The sequence below is a fragment of the Oculina patagonica genome, chromosome 1 (genome assembly GCF_052425735.1).
Source record: "Oculina patagonica isolate OP01 chromosome 1, crgOcupat, whole genome shotgun sequence".
NCBI classification, from domain to species: domain Eukaryota; kingdom Metazoa; phylum Cnidaria; class Anthozoa; order Scleractinia; family Oculinidae; genus Oculina; species Oculina patagonica.
In genome coordinates, this window is record NC_135758.1 from 9,359,404 (window position 1) to 9,380,870 (window position 21,467).

At 39.3% G+C, this 21,467-nt stretch overlaps 1 protein-coding gene across 1 annotated transcript; it reads right to left on the bottom strand.

The window, feature by feature from the left end:
- Window positions 1-5,041: 5,041 nt before the first annotated feature.
- Window positions 5,042-11,002, bottom strand: LOC144636483 (uncharacterized). The gene is made up of 6 exons (XM_078495703.1): window positions 10,680-11,002; window positions 9,983-10,294; window positions 9,229-9,360; window positions 6,638-8,329; window positions 5,862-6,141; window positions 5,042-5,342 (listed from the first exon to the last, which is right to left on the bottom strand). Exons 1-6 carry the CDS (start codon window positions 10,984-10,986, stop codon window positions 5,042-5,044), a joined length of 3,024 nt encoding a protein of 1,007 aa, XP_078351829.1. The 5' UTR covers window positions 10,987-11,002.
- Between the last annotated feature and the right edge of the window lie 10,465 nt (window positions 11,003-21,467).

A 21,467-nucleotide genomic window follows, 5' to 3' on the forward strand; every position in this document is an offset into this window, starting at 1 on the left:
GATAAAGTTTGCTCATGTCATCATGGGCAACGCTCGATACAAGTCACTCACGTTGGCACGGTCGACACATCGCTTTCCCAGCGGAAGTGCGCCAGCGATAGCAGCCGGTCAGAGACTTTTTCTCTATAGCAACCTGGAACAACGCCTTTGTTTACGCTTCGAAAGAGGGATTCGCTATTTTCACGATCCCATAATACATCTTGTCTAAAAATTTTTGCATAAGCATTGTTTTAAATTTCTCTTGGGACGATTTTACGTCATTGTAAATCCCAAGAGAAATTACAAACAATGCTTATGCAAAAATTTTGGGGGGTAAACAAGATGTATTATGGTAGACTGTTCACAGCCCTCTATTTTTTCGTAAAATAGAGAGGCTGTGGACAGTCTAGTATTATGGGAACGGTGAAAATAGCGAATTCAAGAATTTGAAATTTATTCAACCTCGTTCCTGTGGCTTTTCCCTTGCATGGTACTTTCCCGCGCCAAAGTGATTTTGGTATCCCCGAGTTTTTGCTACCGGTAGCAAAATCCCTAGTGAGTTTTGATATCCTCAGAAGGGATACCAAAATCACTGACGGCGAAGAACACATCAGACTGGGGCAAGTGAAGTCATTCACAGTTCAGACTTATAAACCATCTATCTTTATTTGGAAGCTTTGTCTAAATAAATTTAATCGTTGTTAGCTAACAATTCGTCTTTGCAAATAGTCGCAAAGCAAAACGAAACGTCTGATTAAAGTTCGGGAATTAACCCGAATACCGCGCCGAAGTTCCTTCTACCAACATGCACATGGTGCTAATCGCTAACCCGTACAAGGCAGGTAATAATTATTTTAAACAAAAGAGGCACATTGTAAGAGCTTACATAGTCCGGCGGATGAACATTTAAATTAGTATGCAAACATGATCAGCCAATTGACAAAGGGCTGTCACGCAATATGCAGGTCACCAAGTTGTGAAAACTGACCTATGTCTCCTGTCAGAAATTTAACGCCATCCAAACATTTTGAATCAATTCTTTTTTTGGTTTTCAGTGTTGCTCATTCATTACATGTGAACAAGCTAGGAGATGATAAAGCTATCTCAGAGGGTGAATCCTTCATATAGGCCTTATTCCGAAGGTGTTTTTTAGACATGGTACCCATTTCTTCCACGGATGTTAACCCTATTCAGACCGGGGGGCTTTCTGAGGCCCGCGCTGACTTTGAATTCTTATAACCTTTTTAAGATTCAACCAAACACTGCCAAACTTTCTGGGTTTTCCTAAAATGTATCTGGCAATAATTTGGTAGTGTTAGATAATGTGTCAGGAACTTGACATCACCATGCCAACGGCATGTTGACAAGCATGTTTTCCCAAATTTTTAATTTTGCGTGTTTCTATTAATAACAATTAACTTTACACGGTGGGCACAAAGTGACCTAAAAACGCTCACCTTCATTCATCTTTTTCGTTTTTGATACTGGTTACCTGAAATTTTGCATAAATGTAGAACTCGTCATTCTGAAAAATCGTATGTTTTTTGTTTTTCGAATTTCGAATTTTTTGGCGGGAAAATGACGTCACAAAGTTGACGCCAAAATTTTTTTTAATTAATGTGAAACATTTTATGACAGTTTCTGAAAGAACTTGTCGCAAAGATCTTAAAATTGAAAAAATTCTGAAATACGTCAATCCAAACTAAAGGTATGGTGCATTAAAGTTTGAGTTTTCCGCCATTTTGAGCTATTTTTAGTAACAAAATGGCGGGAAATTCAAACTTTTGATTAGATTGACATATCTCAGAATTTTTTTCAGTTTCAAGATCTTTGCGACAAGTTCTTTCAGAAAATGTCAAAAAATGTTCCATACTAATTGAGAAAAAAATTGGCGCCAACTTTGTGACGTCATTTTCCCGCCAAAAAAATCGACATTCGAAAAACAAAAAAACATACGATTTTTCAGAATGACGAGTTCTATATTTATGCAAAATTTCAGGTAACCAGTATCAAAAACGAAAAAGATGAATGAAGGTGAGCGTTTTTGGGTCACTTTGTGCCCACCGTGTTAATGGAATTATTTTGACTTTTTTACGATTTTAAAGCACATTTGTATATATTTTGAGTACTTTGCAGTAATTTTGGGTGGTTTTCTGGCATTTTGGAAAAATTTTGAAATCCAAGCTGGCGGATCCAAGGTGGCGGCTGTTTTGACATCATGATGTAATTGTCACGTGATGTGACTTCACCATCCCACGTGACGTATACCAAAAGAAAGATGTTCGGACATACAATACATCCTCTAAGTTTCATTGTGATTGCTTAAATATTCTGGAAGTTACATAGGGGAGAGGTCAGAGAAGGTCCAAAAAAGCCCGGTCTGTATAGGGTTAACACGCGTTGCATGGATTTTCTCGCGCGTTTTCGTGGAGAATTTATGCAACTCATCGACCAAAAAATGACGGTAGGCGGAGTTGAAAAATGAGGATCTCTCCACATGCACCCCGCGGTGTCCAGAAAACGAGGCACGCGAATAAAACAGAGGTAAAACAACCCAATTTCATCTTAGGCGGGTACTTCTAGCGAGCAGAAGGAATTTCCTGAAGATGACAAATTTTAGCGTTCGTCCGCTCACAACAAAGACTTGAGCTTACCTCGACGAAATACTAATACAGTTCTTGCTTCGCTTCTTGATAGATTGTAATTGCCAAGGAACTACTCCAAAAGGGTAGACAAAACTATCTCTTGTACGGCAACACTTCTCCAATGAGCTTTTTAAAAAGCTACGAAGTGGGTCTTGTGAGGTTACCGAAGCATACAGGAAGAAACAGAATGACGTATATACTTTGAATATTTTGAAGAGGAACTGCATCAGTGCCTTTACCCTAACCAAGACCTAAACAACCTTGTGGCTCTGTTTACTTTTTAAACATTTGCAGCACTTTCCTCGTTTGAATGCTTTTTGTCTACCGTTAACCTTGGGTCGATTCTATAACAAATATATTGGATGGGGACCACAATATAATGCCCCTTTTCCTTTTTCGTTTGCGTTATTGGTGGAAGATCTACAGCAAAACTACTTGGTTATAGAAAATTGAGAATGTTTTAGGAGATGCCTGAACTTTGAAAACAGTTGGCCAACGCGAAAACACCTTTCTGCAAACAGCCCATCCAGGGGTATTTAAAGCCAGCGTTCACCCAAGTAATGCAGCAATTTTATATGACACTGACAACTGACACGGAGCACTTCTGAGAAAGGCTGCGCTTCCAGGTGAAGAAATGGTAGCCGAAAGCGCACGTTTGTGTGGAAACTGGAAAAGAGGACGCCCATTCTCGTCCACAGCCCTTTTCGTTTTTCTTAGCCGGCAGAGCCTTGGCAAAAGAAACGAAGGGGTTCTGGGGACCTAGGAAGTTTGAATTAATTCGATTTTTTTGCTTTTAATTGGCCGTTTGAAAACAAAGAAATCTGGAACGGAAGTAAAAAAACGTCACAACTCTCCCACACCGTATATTATGGCTTCACGACTGCATACAAGGGGAAGATGAGATGGAGGACATCTTCTCCGTCTCCACACAATTGTGCTTCGCGCTCTGTTTTTAAAATTGGAGATGAGCTGTAAGAGAGTAAAGGCGGTCAAATGTCTCGCAGGGCATCATCATTTGCACGACAATAATTAAAAACTTACTAAAAGTGCCATTTATTGTTGTTTTAAAATTCATTTATAATTCACGTGAGTGTGTTGTACAATACACAATACCTAAATTCCGCAATTTTGAAACAGAATTGTACCGAATGATTACATCAATTTGATGTTTTTGATCTTAAAACAATACAAATTACATATTCATTTCACAAGTTAAATATAATATTCGCATTTGATCTGTATAGGTAGCCGGTTACAATGGCTTGCCCTCGGCACGCCATCGTAAATACCCACACAGATCGGCCACTTATACTCTATATATCACTTGCCCTTTTTTCAATTAAGTAGATGTAAATATTATTTTGTAAATTCGTGCAGTTAAAATTTAGTTGATCTATAAATAAATTATAGTTATTTATCAATTGTGAGATAGGTTGCATCAATCCAAGTGGGCTCGATTTGAAAGAAAAAGTTTTTTTCTTTATAAATTAATTTTTAAATTCATCCGTTCATTATATCACAAATTTTCCTAAATAAAAACAATGCCTACAGTAAATTACAATTGCATATAAAGAACAGATAATTTTGAAAGAAAAGTAAACGCTAAAACTGAACGACGTTTTAACCGCTCGACGGTCATTGACCGTTGAACGGTCGAAACGACGTTTATTTTTAACGTTTACTTTTCTTTCAGATTATTGTTTAAAATAGAAAACGTACAAGCAATCAGGGATTGTTGTAAAAAAAATTGCTAATTAAATTCAAAGCTGTTGCAATCCTTGCAACTGTTTCCCTCAGCTTTGGTTAACTCTTTTATTTCTTCATAAGAACTGTAAGATGGGTTACAGTCGTTTTCAACTAATGAAAAATAAAAAAGGCAGGTGCTTGTATGCAGCCAACCTTGTAGGCAGCTCACAATGCCGTCACTTGTTTGATTCAATTTTTGCGCAATTTCTTCCTCATTCTTTTCGGCGAGGTGCATGTTTACATGTATCAAAAGTAAATCACAGATTCATTGACAACCAATAAACCAATTCATTGATTACAATCAAATAGATGATGCGTGACCTTGTGAATCAACAGTTAGCGATTGGCTCCAATATCCTAAGTCTACCAGACTTTGTTTGTTGCTGTTGTTTTTTTTCTTTTATTATAAACATTGGGCCGATGGGTCATTTTGATGGGGCTTTAATAAAAATTGCCCGAATAAGCATTTGAAAATTGAATGGTTATGGTATTTAAAGTCAAATCACGCCATCGTGCAAATCGGCCATTTCGTTGAAACCATCGTTTTGAGGCTTAATTTGATTTCAATCGTGTTGTAACTGTACAAACATCTGTAAGTTTGGCCTTTTTTTTTTTAAGAAAAACTCCTTATTCACGAGCAATATTCAACAGACTCCTTGCATGAGTTTTCACTAAATGCCAGTCTTTCGGGGTTGCGGGAAAAGGATCCCGAGTTTGGCTGGAGGTGTAATGGAAACATTCACCAGCTCATCGTCTTCACTGGTCGACGTCTCAAGAACATCTAAAGGGACTTCTAAGGAGTCCAACTTCTTCGCACACTCTCCTGCCCTTTCCATTTCCCTCTCGGCCTCCTCTTCTTTTCCCAGGCCCTTCAGAACGACCGCCATGGCTTGATGAGTAAGTATCAGCTCTTCGTGTGTGTCTAAAACCTCTTCCTGTAAAGCGACCGCCTCTTCGAGGTGTCTCAGGGCACTGGAAGAAAGCATAACAGAAACAAAAAGTACATTCCTAACATGCCGACCCTCCCATATTAAAGGCCCTCCAAAAGTAGGGCACTCGAATAAAATTTGACCTTTTGGATAAAAGAAAAAGGTGGGGAATACACTGATTTCAGTCAATCGCTTCTATCTATTTCGTCTGCAGATTACTGTGATGTTTTGTAAACAGACCAAGTCCAGGAGTGGTACTGAATATGGATCGGTCGGCCCATATACGGAGCTCGTTTTAGCTACCCACAAGTAACGACCACGAAAAGTAACGAACTTCTTATATAGCAACAGTAAGGAAAGGCTGCTTAATCAAGAAACGGAACTTTACGCCATACAAACGTGTTGATCAGCAAGTAATTCTTTCTTTTTTCTACGAAGGCTTTAACCTAACAAAAGACTCAACTGTACGCTTTGACCCCACTGGTCACCCATAAAGTACTAGAGACAGTCCGCTTCCAGTTTGAGCTAAATAGAAATTAGAGCACATTGTGTACTCACCTACCTTTCGTAATCCTCTTTTGCTGAGAAAGCTACACCCAAATCATACAAAGACCTCGCCGTTTCCTGATGGTGCCCCAACAGTTGCTCTCGTATATCGAGCGCTCGCCTGGTGAATTTTATTGCGTTGTCATAGTCACCCAAAGCATGGTAACTGTTGGCAATCCAACTAAGTGTTGTTGCCAGAAAGGGGTGGTCACCAAGGATCGATTCGTAAACAGGCAACACAGAACTGAGTCTTGTTTGAATTGCAGCCATGTGTTTCCGTTCCGACATTTGTGAAGCTGTCGAAGAAGAAAAAGTATTGGAATGTGGATCTAGTTTGTCACGAACATGAACGTGACTCCCGTAACCTTTAGTCCCCTAATAGTCAATTTGGTGACCAAAATCATAACTTTGTGATACTGAAATTCTATGCATATGTTCCTCGTGGTAATAATCTTTTTTTCGGAAACAATCATCAGGTCACTGTTATGATTAGCAAAGATCGTCGAAATCAAATTTTTCGAATAACATTTGTTAGCTTAGAAGTCCAAAAATTGTTCAACTAGAAACATGTTAACATATAAGTGGACGAAAACGTCTCTGGCGATGCGTGACACTTGGAAGTTTATGTAAGCACTGATACTGTATAACAAATATCGAAAAGTGTCAAAAGAGTTACATTTTTGACACTTTTTAGATATTTGATATACGGTATCAGTGCTAATAGAAACATGTTATGCCAATTGATTAAAACGTTCACCTAGATCAATGAACAAATAAATCTTTAGAACGAACCTGCCAGATCATTGAAGCAAGCTGCCAACATGACCTTTTCTTTATCCCTCCTTGATTCTTCCGCTTGCTTCCATCGCAATGCTAAGGCATCGTTGAGAAGTTCATAGCCATCTTCACAACTACCCTCACGGACAAAACAGAATCCAAGCTTGCTCAGACATTGTGCGCGTGAGGCGTCATCTACTGTGGTGTGAGACAACTGAAATTCATTTGCATGGGACAGAATCTTCTTGGCTCGATACAGTGCTCTAGGACAGATGTAAGGTGTGCATGTGCAGCTCAAGACTATTTTCATTCCCATAAAGATCAAGCAAGCGCTGTAAAGTTTCACGTCATAGCAACACTGACGTGCCAATTTGCAGAAGAGTGACTCAAACTCTTGTTTTCTCATCATTTTGGCAAGAAACACGGCAGACTTGATGAAAGACTCAATGCACTGCCCTCTTGTGGTTCGATTGAGCTCAGGATAATCATCTCCGCACCACGTCATGGCTTCTCGGATGTTCTCCTTTTCGAATCTGTAACGTTTAATGGCAGACTTTGAATCTTTACTTAAAAATTGTTCGCACAGCGTGACAGCTAGATCACTGTAGTAACGGATGAAGACTGATTTGGCGTCCTTGTGTTTGGGTTTAACTGAAAGAAATTTCCTTATAAACGGATTGAGGGAATAATGAGAAGTCTTTTTTTCAAAGCGAAGGAGGCTGCTATTCTTAAGACAGTCGAGGCACATCTGCAAATCACCTTCTGCTGAGGACTGAAAAACGTCAAGAAATTGTTCTTGGGTGAATCTGTGCGGAAATGCGGAGATCATTACGAGAACATCCTGCTTATCCTGGCTCAAGCGATTAAAGCAAACTTCTAGACACTGATCAATGCGACGCTCGTCCGAGAAATTTGCTGGGCTTAGTTTTCTAATGCACGAGCGAGGCGAGCTAGTAGAGAGTCTTCGAGCCAAGTTCTCTGCATTCTCTTTCTTTAAAATGGATAAGATCGTGCAAATGATCAGCGGAATTCCACCGCAAATTTCGACCAGTTTCGTAACCAACTTGTGATGAAGACTTCGGTCACGTCTCGTGAAGAGGGTGACAGAATCCTTGTCGCTCAAAGGTGGCAGGTCAATCAACGCAATTGGAAAAGATACAAAATCTATGCTGTCTCCCGATGTAAGAACCAGATGTGTTGTTGAGCTTTGTCCAATGTCGTCTAAAAAAGTCAAAAAGTCATCTTTCTTGTATTTCCCACGCGTTTTGGCACAGTGTACCTCAGAGTCCAATTGCTGATGGTGCTTTTCTGTCCCTATTCGGTTTTCGTTGTAAAGCAAGTTGTCAATATTTTCAATGATTAGCACCACGCTCTTGGGTTCCAAGGAACTCAGGCGTCGCAGTGATTCCTTTATCGTATCCTCGCCGGGTTCCGCACCCAATGCCTCGATGAGCATGCTTGCCAAGTCTTCCACGCAAGTTACACCTCGAGGATTGACATAAGCAACAAACTTTCCTTCTTCGATCGTTCTATGAGCGACTTCCACTACTACCGACGTTTTACCGTGTCCAGGCGGCGCCACAATTTCAACAGCATTGTTGGATATCAGGGTAGTCATGATTTCTTCGCAAATATCGTCGCGGCCAACTAACTCTGTACGGTCTGGCAAGATCCCACAGTGACCAGCCAGACCCCCCTTTTCTGCAGCTATAAAGAAAATAAACAGGGCTGTCATTTTTCACCAAAAATGTATTGTTCTCTTTCACAATGTAAAATTCTTGCCTACAGCAACCTGTTATGGCTACAGGACACTGAGAATGCAACTACGCGGAGGTGATTGAGTGACACGTCAAGAAAAAGTCTTCGGTATTTGGTTTCATATCGCTCCAGTATGTACAGCGCTAACACTAAGGTCATTAGTCTGACAGCAAAAGATTTTCTCGTTAGGCACTCGAAGCTATGGGAAACATTTTCCATCGTTTTAAATTTGAAATAATGAATAAATGAAATCATATGTTTGAACTGCAGATGAAGAATAAATGAAGAGGAGATTCTCGCAGTTATAAACACAACTTAAAAAGTTGCGAAAATTAGGCCTGAAAAAAATCAGCTCCCAGATGACTTGTTAGCTCAGTTGGTTAGAACCCTGCACCGGTATCGCAGAGGTTAGGGTTCGAGTCCCGGCAAGCCTGATTTTTTCAGGCCTAATTTTCGCAACTGCTTAAGTTGTGTTCATAACTGCGCGGATCTTCTCTTCATTTATTCTTCATCCGCAGTTCAAATATATGATTTAATATATACATTATTTCATCTTCATCTTTCCAGGGTATATTACGAACTAATTTAATGACCAGCTCCCAGTTGGCTTGTTAGCTCAATTGGTTAGAGCGCTGCACCGGTATCGCAGAGGTCAGGGTTCGAGTCTCGGCAAGCCTGATTTTTCAGGCCTAATTTTTGCAACTGCTTAAGTTGTGTTTATAACTGCGAGCATCTTCTCTTCATTTTTTCGTTTTGAATTTGTAGGACATAGAAATGCTAGACCTAATAATGGAATGGAGTTGTATAATGTAAAAGTTGCAAAAGTTGTAAAAGTTGCAAATTGTTACCTTCCTTAGGAAGATAGGCAGATTCTTCCCTCTTGTACCGAGTGGACAATGTCTCGCCTGTTGGATCGTTGATAGGAAGCTCGATACTGAAGCTATCGTGCAATGAAGAATCAAATCGCTCCAAGGATGAATCTGAAAAAATCAAAACATCGTCGTTTTCCCGTCAGGTCTTGTATTAAGTGAAGGAATCCCCGCTACATATGGGAAAAAGAAATGTCTAACTGAAGCAAAGCTGTCAGTAAAGATGTGAATATTGTTCATTGGGGTGTAAGATAGAAATGAACGTTTATTCGTTTGTCTCACGATATAATCGCTTTGAGGCGTTAATCGAGACGTTTATGTGCATGTAGTTATTGTTTGTACATCATCTTGTGTTAATTCAGTGGCGACAAAATAAACCGTTTTTACGTTACAGGTGGACCCCCATTTGCCACCTCCCCCCCCCCCCCTCACGCACACACACAAACACACGAAAGAAAAAACAGGCTTTAAACTTGCAGGTCTGAATAGGGTGAATATAGTAGTAGTTCGTTTAAACGCCATTTTGCTATTTTAAGAACATTCGATCAATTTCTGTCTTCCATGTAACGCTGTTTACCCTACTTGCACTTTCAAAAATGGTGGAAGAAACCACGCGGGAGATGGTTTATTCTGGAGTATTCCTGGTTAGGTCTTCAGAGAATGCTTGCTTCCGCTCCAATTAATTTTCACCCGTAGATTTCAATAAAGGTAAATGAAATTCTCTTGCACTCACCGACTGTGTCTGGAAATCGCTTTGTTATGATTTGAATGGCGTCATTGCGCTGAATCTTGTCCAGTGCTTTTACAATATCAATTAATGTGGTGTCAGGAAATCGAGCGGCTAGCCATTGCATGACTTCTTTTGTTGGACTTTTCCGTTTTTGTTCTGATTCACCAAACGCTCGTCGCACGTCAACTGGGATTTCCAATTTGCATGCCAGGTGACGCCAGTCTTCAACAGCCTGTAGTTCGCGATTTAGTTTGTCTGCCATTGTTTGTAAGAGCTCTGAACCGGGTGTCATGACATCCTTCAGCAAAACTTCATCTGCAGTCAAATGAAAAAAGGAACGATATTTTTTTATAACAAATTACGGAAAGCTAACCCTAGAAAACATGCGTTTTTTAGTTGCACTCCGGCATTTTGCGATTGGAGCTTAAAAGGTCATACTGATTGTGAAGTCGGTTGATTATAAACCAATCTGAGACATTTCATGGATCTATGAAGTGCCACTCGGGCGAAAGAATAAAGAACACGGTGATCACAATCTAAATGACAAAAGAGAAGCTTCAAAATGCACAATAGGGACTCTGACAAGAGCCGAAGCTGGACCTCACGTTCGGAGATGTCAAATGCACTAACTATTGGGCTTACGACCACTCACATTGTCTTATATATTATTACTATTTGACCTCTGGATAATGAACATCACCTTCCAGGCTTTGAGTGTTCAAAACGTCCAGCGAATCGAACCTTCTCATTAAATTAAGAGCTTCCTTCAGTTTTTCTAGTGTCATTTGCGGACGAGTTGCTTCCAAATACTGGAACAGTTCGTTGGTCGAGCTTTGTGTTGAGCCTCTTTCGAACTTCCAACAGTCTTTCCTGGGCACGCCAAGTGTTATGGCCAAGTTGTACCAATTTGCCAACACCAGGGACGTGGAATCTAAAGCTAAGGCCATTTCGTCTAAAAGACCAGCCCGCGGTGAAGGAGGTTGTGACATGATTACGTCTTTGACCATTTCAGAGTCAGTGCAGCCAGCTGCCAATTACAAATGAAACAAAGTGCCATTAATTTTAACAAGTGACACGTGGTATACTTGTTTGAGAGCTCTACCCTGAAGTATGCAAATAAGTTCATGGTAACAGGCCAAACCAAAAAAACAAAAAACAAAAAAAGAAGGGTAACGAAGTAGCATACCGTAAAATTCCGGTTATAAGCCCCCGCTTATAAGCCCCCCCGGTTATAGGCCCATCAACCTGGAAACAAAAAAATACATCCGATTATAAGCCCCCCCGGATATAAGCCCCCCTCTACCGGATGACAGTACTGAACAGGGCTAAATGTTGCTTTTTTGTGCGTTTTTAACTTAAAAACGTATTTCGATCAACACTCCCGAGGCTCGTTTCGAAACGTTTTTTCCTTCCGCTTATAAGCCCTCCCGAATATAAGCCCCTCCGCTTATAAGCCCACCCAAAACCCCTTACGAAGTTGTATAAGCCCAGGGCTTATAACCGGAATTCTACGGTATACGCAGTCAGGGGAGAGTTAAATAAGATAAAAAAGTTTAAGACGGGGAAAAACACTTGTAAGTTAGAAATGGTACCCCTTTCACATACCTACAGTAAAAATACAAAATCCTTATTTCACACTGTTTACTCGAGTAACTCTTTTTAGTAAATCCTTTGACGAATCAGCTGTAAGGTATGTCTATTCGAGATATTTGGAATGCCTTTTTAAAGACCTAAACGACATTACCCCTAACCGTTTTCTGTCTTTCTTGTATTTGAACTCGTGAAATCCCCTTTTGGGCAGAGACTCCTTGTAAAGTCTACTACAGGGAGTGTTCTCCCCCCCCCCCCCCCTTCCGGGATACGGACGAAAACAGTCCCTGTCGGTGAACATTAGTTCGATCTGCAGTACTTTTACTATCAGCAACACTGAAAATATATATTTGCCATTTGTAATTTTAAGCCAGCCCTCTTCAGGGAATTCATAACATTGCGAGAATATGTATTTGACTACAGTATCTGCCACCATTTTTAGGCGGTGACGCAACGCCTATATGCTGTGCCCCGTGGACGGGCAATGTTACGATTACTCCAACCGAGTAGCACTGGGAACTAGGCACTTTGTTGTTTACTCAGTTTTGGTACGCCATCTTTGACTGTCATGAGTACTGAATCAACTTTAAGAGCATCCATCGGCAAAACGCGTTTGATTTCTAACGTACAGTTAAACAGAGTTTTGGGTTCAAGGGAGAATGATGTACTGGATAATTGTGAGCTCGCTTAAAGAACTTTTCTACCGTAGTCGGCATACGTGATGGCAGACTAACTTGACTGATGTTGAATTTGACGAGTGAAGGCCGGTTACCGTATTTACTCGAATAAGCGCCGCGGCGCTTATTAAATTTTTCGCGTCTCGAGTGCGGCGCTTATTCGAGGGCGGCGCTTATTTGAGGGCGGCGCTTATTTAAAATTTGGACGCCACAAAGAATGTTATCTTTTAAAGTAACTGAAAATAGCGTCTTTAGATTGCCAATCTTCGTTTTTTGCTTAAGAGAGAAGTGGCGTTAGCTGTCCTGGCAAAGTTCGCGGCCTTTACATCATTTACAGAACTAGGTAATGTAAGAATGTTGGATAGAAAAAATAATGGGGAGCAGATAAACAATCTCAACACTTTTGATGATGGAAAGAAATGTCTAAGTTTGTTTAGAGTTGCTTTTCTGTGACGTTTTAAGTCAAATGGAATTCCTCAAATGAGCGCCGCATCGGGACTGCGGCGCTTATTCGGGGGCGGCGCTTATTGACTTTTCGGTCCTAAATGCGGCGCTTATTTGAGGGCGGCGCTTATTCGGGGGCGGCGCTTATTCGAGTAAATACGGTAGTGTCATAACTTTTGAAACCTTTCCAAAAGGGAGACCGATGGCAGCAGTATCTTAATTAGATTGCAAAGGTGAGCTATCTGAAATCTTTGTTTGCTTTGACGTGCATTGTTGTCGATAATATTTAAGTTTAAGTTAATTTTCTTTTCTTTTCCCTTCGCGACTCGCCATCTTCATTTTACTGCTTTTGATAATATTTATTCGGGTATTTATCTCAAGCCATTAAAAACAAAACAGTGACGGTATCTGTATTCCTATTTGTACGAGAAGCCAGAATTAAGAATTAAGAAATTAAGAAAGAACTTCAACCCTATTTCTAGTAAGCGGTGTTGACTTCATTACATTTCAGACCATTTCAATACGGTAGTGTCACACAATCTTCAGTATCGACTAGGTGTGTAAAACAATCCTGGGCCTTTCTGTTGCTAAATGACGAAGTTCATAATGATTTAATGTATTTATCTTATCATACTGTAAGTTTGTAATGTATTGCATTGGAGGTTCGTTTTGTAGTCAAGGCAAATAAAAATTAAAATGAATAAGAAAAATGCAATTTCTGGGATCATTGTAAAGCGTCATCGCCTGTGCATGCATGTATGCGTGCCGGTTATTATCGATGAGAAGATCATTTGTGTTGTCCATATAAGCTTACTAGGGTCACATGTATGGATCTTCACGCTACCTTTCTTTCCAGGTCTGCGTGACAAGGCAAGGACAAGATGTAATATGGTTTCTTAAGGTTAATTTACATTTCTTCTAAATAATTGATTTTTGAATATTTTTCTTTGCGTGACAAGTAACTGGGTCGCTAATTAGTTCCGCGCGCATGATCGCTATTAAGAAATTAATTAATACTCAGTTCAGGAGTACTAAAACGTTCTCGAGCAATGCATATCACTAAGACGGCACTGAGACTTTAATGTGCGAAAATATTTGCGTAATCGGAACGCATTTGCCGTTGCAAATACACCATATAAAATGCCAAGGAGATTAAAGAAACATATGGAAATTACGTACCAGTCGAAAGAACCCGCTCCTTAGACAAAGCCATGAGTTTGAAACAGCTACCTTCGTTCGAATGTCACGTATTATACGCTGTTGGTGTAGTTTGTTTGTTTATGCTCTCGTGATTCCTTCAGACGACCGTCGATTGCACGGGTTCTTGGCTGTTGTCATTCTATAAAGCGCTTCTACCAGCTGAAAATGTTAAAAAATCTGACCGGAATGGAGCCACTGCGGTGTGCAGATTAACACAAAGGAAGAATGATCCACATCAGCGTCATCGAAATAGCGAACACAGATCAACACAACCGTTAGCTTTAAAGGTCATAATTCCGTATGTTTTACCCCCAGGGTACTCCAGTGAGGCCTCACTAAAAACGTCCGCTAACTCTGCGCTCTGGGAACAACTCTTGGTCATAAGGTAAGTGTCTGGCTTTGATAAAAAAAGGGGATTTGAATTTACCAAATTCAAACAAGTACCACAATCAGACGACATTGAGTTGAAGACAAGAGACAACCATCGCTTACTCTCTCGACCCTCGTTCTCCTCCAATAAAAAGACTTTCGAGCTTCCGGTTGAGTGGTTTTAGGGACGCGTCCCTAAATGCGTAGGTGGGGAAAGAAAGTGGTTGAGCAAACTGTTTTTAAACACAGAGACTTTTAGCTGGGATGTTTTTCTTACTCAGATTGGTGCCATTACCAATCAAATGCCGTTACGCATCAAACAATAAATAAGCAAGTCCTGTTTAGCATGTACTTCGTGGGTTGTACACTTTTTTGTCTTTTTCTCCTAACTTCCGGTATAGGAATTTGCTTGGCGGTTGCCAAATCCTTAACTTCTACTTCCCACCGTAAAAATAGAATTATCTGTTTTTTTTTTTGGATTTACACAGGCGACAGACTGATGTTCCGTACCTTTGAAAGAAAAAAAAAATCAATAAATACATAAATAAATAAAGAGTTAAAGTTGAAGGGAGAGGGGGGGGGAGGGTGGACGAGGACGCAATTTATGTAAATCCCTCTTTCCAATTCCATCGGTCACCACGCTTTATCTTGGGAAAGATAATGCTTAGGAATTAAGAGCACAGGTTTCCTACGGTCAAACATATGTCGGTAAGAGTCCTTAAATGGATTTCGCTCATACTCTTACCATGGGTAGGCCTTAATATAAAATGAATCACAGTATACTTTGTTTGGCTAAATATCGATTTGTTCTCGAGAAAATCAATAATTCTAAAATCCAGCAAAATTGACGCTTTCGGAGCTCAAAATTTATGCCGAGTTTGTTAGCTTCGCGTCGAAAAATAAAGCACTCTGGAAGAAAAGTACCTATTTAATATCGAAGAATAACATCAAATTAGTACGTCGAAAGCAATTTCTGCTCTTAAAGTCCTTTTATTTACAAAATATAATTAAGTTTATTCGACACACTTTTGATTTAATTCAAAATAGGTCATATTATCGCTTTATTTAAGTATGAGCGAAGCGAAATAAATGGCCGAAAATTTGGTGTTAGACAGATAAATGATTGTTCTTTTCGATACTAAAAGGATTTCCTGGAGAAATGATTTAGTGCGATGCTTTCGGATCTCAAAGTTGCTTAAAATTCGTTAATTTAACCGACCGTGACATTGTTGATCTTATCAACATTATGTAAACATTCCACGCAAAGGTTAATTCTCCCCATGTGAACTTCAACTGAGTAAAATAAAAACATAGACTTGCTTACCGTGGTGTTCGCTGATATGTTGTAAATCCTGTTTTCCTCATTTACGACAAAACCTAACTGATTTCCACGTATTGAAGTGACAGTTCTTTTCCATGCATTCTTGAAAACAGTCCTGAGTCTTAACTGATCAGTGTAAACAGGAATACGAAGTACTTTGCTTTAAATCAACTTAAAGCTTAGCAGCAGTGGTAGATAAATCGATACGGCCGGCGAATCTGTGTTTCGAAAACCGCCATTTGAGATTTGTCGCCCCTTTGTTTTGCGGTATGCAGATAATTAATTTACACGTAAGTAACTTCCGGCACATGAAATCGACAACCACCGTGACCAGATAGCACCCTCCTATTCGAAATATTGGTCGAGGCACTATTTTTATCATTTTAACATAAGCTCTCAATGAAGAACTTTTGGGCTGAACTTGTAATAAAGTTTCACTTCAATTAGCCACCGTTCGAGAGAGTTGTTAAATGGTTGCATGAAATCCCTTGTTCAAATTCTTGTCCCTTCTTCAGTGGAAAATTTGAAACGACGTTAAAATCCCTATAAGACGGAGATCTCTTTTAGACGAACTGAGTTGGAGCCGGTCCCGAAGGTACCCGTTTCAGAGAGAGTTGGCTGTACACAAAGCCTTAGATGGCGTCGTTGGATCCGTCTCCTGTGAATGTCAGTTAAAAATATATATTCCGCTGTGTAGTCTAGCCTGTAAACAAGCTCTCCTTCTTTCTCCTGTGGAGGATTGGGCGAAATAAAAGCGGGAAGGAAAGGTGGGGAAGGGGTGGGGGAAAAAGCGAACATATATCATGTATATGCAGTTGTAATACCAGTCACGGTAAACAATTTATAATAAAACGCTGAACATTTATGACTGTATAAAAAATTATTGGTGTAAAAATTAAGGAAAGGGTGCTTTTCACTTCATTAGATTAAGCTAGGTGAAGAAAAGTACACGTAATCAGAAGTTTGTTATGCCTTCTGACGTGATGCCATATTTTGTATTTATTTCTGCAAAGTACAACAAAGCATTTATACCAAAGTAGCATTATTAAAAAAATGAGCATAATTACAGTTGAGCATTATATCGGACAAAAAAACAAGCATTGTTAGAAGCATAACATTCCCTTTTTACCAGCGTAATTGGAAGGGCCTTTGGTGTTCAGTTAGAAAGAACTTGCATTCAAAAGATACCGCGTTCTAGAAACAAGTCACCCCGTTTTGGCTGCTGATATTTTGGAACTTTTGTGTGTTCAAAATACCATATCTCGTTCTAGATATCGTCTGATATTGAAAATCCCGTTCTAGATCGGGAACCCAAAACCACGACCTCATTGGACGGCACAGAGCCGTTTTTGGGGAATACCCCAGCTTCGACAACTCCTTCCTAATAAGTTCGCCTATTGAATTGAGAATTAAGGTGATTATAAAGTTATTACTTTATATCTCTTGTTGTTTGGAAACTTGAGTCGTATTATAATTATAACCGTCTTATTTATGAAGGAATAGACTGCGGATAATATTTGAAACTTAAACCGTTTTCCCCTAATAGCTTCCAAATCAACTCAAAAACACACCGGAAAACAGGTTTAAGAACAAAATATTTATATAATGACTATGATATTTTTAAAACATTTGGGTTCCCTGACGGCGAGGCGCTTGTCCCTCCCCGCAAGCTCTGGCCTTGCCTTGTTTACGCCGGACCCCAACAGAATATATACATGGTCATATTTTTTATCATTCACGGAAGACGGATCCAACGATAACATCTTAGATTTTGCTTTCACCTGTTTTGCCTTGACCTAATCAAGAACTTGGACAAAGGTAAGAACAAAAAAAAAAACTATAAAGCGAAGCAACGCAACAGAAGAACCTTAGACCCGGGAGTTAAAAGCGCTGTCATGCAACTATTTAGCAACTTTCACAAACGGTAGCTACCTAAAGTGAAACTTAATTACATGTTCAGCCCAAAAGTTTTTCATTTAGAGCTTATATTAATATAGCAATAATATGGTGCCTCAACCAATACTATACCAAAACGCAGGGTGCTATCTGGGATCTGGTCACGGCGGTTGTCGATTTCATGTGCCGGAAGTTACGCAAGTGTGAAATACATTATCTGCACACCGCATGACAAAGGGCCGACAAATCTCAGTTTTCGAAAAGAAGATTTGCCGGCCGAATCGATTTATCAACCACTGCTACTGTCCGGAACGTTTCGGTCCGATTTTCGGATAGGATATGCCTTCTAATTACACGGATAGGATAGGCCTTCTGTTTACACGAGGCCGTTCTGGAACCGGTGCGGGACGGAACCAAAACTGGACCTGCTATTTTGCAGGTCAGGTTATGGAACCGTTCCGGACCGGTTCCAGAACCGTCCTGTGTAAACACATGGATCGGTGCCAAACGCTTCCGTGTAAACAGAGGCCGATCCGGTCCGGTCCAGTTCGGAACGGCTCCGGTCCGGTCCCGTGTAAACGTAGCCTAGCTGTTTAGAGTATAAAAATGACTGAAAAAACGGCAAGGACAGGACTAACACCAGGTGTCCGTCTTATAGAGATCTTCAATAAGGGAGAGTTGACTCTACAACTGTTTTGCCTTAGCCTAATCAAGAATTTGAACAAGGGTAAGAACTGGATAAAAAATATGCAGCAAAGCGAAGCAACGCAACAGAAGAACTTTCGACCCGGAAGTTAAAAGCGCTTTCATGCAACCATTTAACAACCATTTAACAACTCTCTCAGCCCAAAAGTTTTTCATTGAGAGCTTATGTTAAAATGATAAAAATAGTGCCTCAACCAATCACCAAAAAGCAGGGTGCTTTCTGGTCACGGTGGTTGTCGATTTCATGTGCCGGAAGTTACTCAAGTGTGAATTACAAATGTAATTATCTGCATACCGCAGGACAAAGGGCCGACAAATCTCAAATGGCGGTTTTCGAAACGAAGATTCGCCGGCCGTATCGATTTATCTACCACTGCTGCTAAGCTTTAAGTTGATTTAAAGCAAAGTACTTCGTATTCCTGTTTACACTGATCAGTTAAGACTCAGGGCTGTTTTCAAGAATGCATGGAAAAGAACTGTCACTTCAAGACGTGGAAATCAGTTACAAATGGCGCGTCAAGAAAATTGAATAACAGCTTCGCCGAGGGCTTAGGTTTTGTCGTAAATGAGGAAAACAGGATTTACAATGTATCAGCGAACACCACGGTAAGCAAGTCTATGTTTTTATTTTACTCAGTTGAAGTTCACATGGGGAGAATTAACCTTTGCGTGGAATGTTTACATAATGTTGATAAGATCAACAATGTCACGGTCGGTTAAATTAACGAATTTTAAGCAACTTTGAGATCTGAAAGCATCGCACTAAATCATTTCTCCAGGAAATCCTTTTAGTTTCGAAAAGAACAATCATTTATCTGTCTAATACCAAATTTTCGGCCATTTATTTCGCTTCGCTCATACTTAAATAAAGCGATAAGTTTGACCTATTTTGAATTAAATCAAAAGTGTGTCGAATAAACTTAATTATATTTTGTAAATAAAAGGACTTTAAGAGCAGAAATTGCTTTCGACGTACTAATTTGATGTTATTCTCCGATATTAAATAGGTACTTTTCTTCTTTATGCTTTATTTTTCGACGCGAAGCTAACAAACTCGGCATAAATTTTGAGCTCCGAAAGCGTCAATTTTGCTGGATTTTAGAATTATCGATTTTCTCGAAAACAAATCGATATTTAGCCAAACAAAGTATACTGTGATTTATTTTATATTAAGGCCTACCCATGGTAAGAGAATGAGCGAAATCCATTACAGGGCTCTTGCCAAGAATTTTCATTTTTGTTTGAAATTTCTGCATATGTCCTCTTAATTTTTTATTTATTTATTGATTGATTGATTTGTTTTTTGTTTGTTTGTTTATTTATTCATTGCGTTTTTTTGGGCGGGGGGGGGGGGGGGGGGGTTGTTAAGCAAGATCAAAACAAATCCTGCAGAGCAAAATTAGAGAAAGAAGAGAAAAGAATCATGCACAATCGTCGGACAAAACTTGAGTTCAGGCAAAGTTCCCCAACACCCTCTCCCTCCTTCCAAAAAATGAGGTGGCGTATATCAGCCTCGTTCAAGATTGGGCGTACATTGTATATGCCATGTATTGCCAGATAGGCATGAACATGAAAAAGTTGCTCAGAAAGCTAAAAGTTGCTCAAGAGTTGCCGAGCACAATTATTTATCTATGCCTATTGCCAGAGTCACTTTACACGCAACGACGTTGCGCGACAAGTTAAAAGTAAATGTTGATTTAACCTCGCTCCCAAGGCCTCTCTTTTTTTGTTAACCTCGCTCCCAAGGCCTCTCTTTTTTTGTTGCCGAGGAAACAGCACCCTGGGAACGAGGTCGCCATAAATTGTACTGGCATCATTTTGACGACAGTACCACGTGACAACCAATTTTGACATTACCAAACCGGTTTTTGACAGCTATGTTTTACCATTTTCGCATTTTGTGGGTTTTAACAAATATTATTTCTATTTCTACCTTTTACGATGGCATTTGCATTATTAATCTTAAATAAGTAACAGTTCGTCACATTAGATATAATTAAGATATAATTTAAATTTGAAAGTAAGGAACGAATCATTTTTTTTTGGAGGGGGGGGGGGGATGAAAAATATTGAAAAAAATGTTTGCAGGGCCTGGAAAGACAAAATAAATTGTTTGCAAACACGATGTGTATAACAAAAAATATTAAGAATTTCGAAAAAAATGTCTGCAGAGGTGCATAAACTAAAAAAAAGGTTGCAGAGGAAAATTTTCACCTCCCCCCCCCCCCCCCTCCAAGAAAATAATGGTCCGTTCCTAAACTATTTCTCGCTATAATCTTGAAAAATATATTTATTTTGTTTATGACATTTATGAAAATAAAAAATAAAGCCATTCAAATCAACGGATCCAAGATTTCGGTTATTTTAATATCGAATGCGTCATATTGCCTTCATTGTTGTTCCTAATGACAACCAAAGTTTTATCAGAAACAAGAATCTTATCAGACATTGTGATTTCAGCCAGTCAAATAAAATAACGGCATAAATGAACCCGCCACCCCTCCTTCCGGTCCCAGAGGCTAATAAAACCCGGCTGGAAGAATTTCAATTATAGTTATCTAATGTATGTATTGTACTGCAAATGTATCGTATTTTTCAAATAAATGTTAATGAAAAAAAAAATCGTTTGTATAGACATGCAATTTTTTTTTTCAAACAAAATATTATGTTGTGTAAATTGCAAAAGTATTCTTTTCAGCTTTATTTTAGTTTGGCTAATAAAAAGTAAGTACACAATCTAATGGAAAAGTAAATTAATTACATTTTGTATGTAAGGTGTTGTACGTACTGTAAGTTAGTAAATAAATGCGGTTTTAGCATGCGAAAGTAGTGAATTTGCAAGCTCTCTCTTAAATAAAGATTTATTTAAAAAAAGTATTTTTGCTATAATCCTGGACAAATTTAGTTGAGAAAAACACGATTTTAGTCTAAATAATACACTTTCTTGAATATAAACCACAACTAAAAAAAAAAACTCAAATTGTGTCATTTCTCGCTTCCTTTCCCTTCCACCCCTTTCAATGGTCTTTTCCGGCTTATTGAATTTTTTGAAGTGAAATGATTTTGCATATTCTCCTTACGCACTGCATGAACAATACGCAGTTACTTAGCAGGAAATTAAACTTAGCACGCGAAAGCAGTACCTAATGTAATTCGGCATCTCTGTCATATGACTGCTGACATAAGTAGAACTTATGTAAGATTAAAATCAAACACCTGCCATTTATTACATAATTTAAATCTTATTTTTAATCCAACCCTCGACCCAATTCATATTGTAATTTGA

Coding starts and splice junctions, on each gene's coding strand:
- LOC144636483 (XM_078495703.1), bottom strand. CDS start 10,986: ATGGTCAAAGACGTAATCATGTCACAACCTCCTTCACCGCGGGCTGGT. Junction 10,295..10,679: donor GAACACTCAAAGCCTGGAAG/GTGATGTTCATT, acceptor ATTTGACTGCAG/ATGAAGTTTTGCTGAAGGAT. Junction 8,330..9,228: donor TGCCTATCTTCCTAAGGAAG/GTAACAATTTGC, acceptor TTTTCTTTATAG/CTGCAGAAAAGGGGGGTCTG.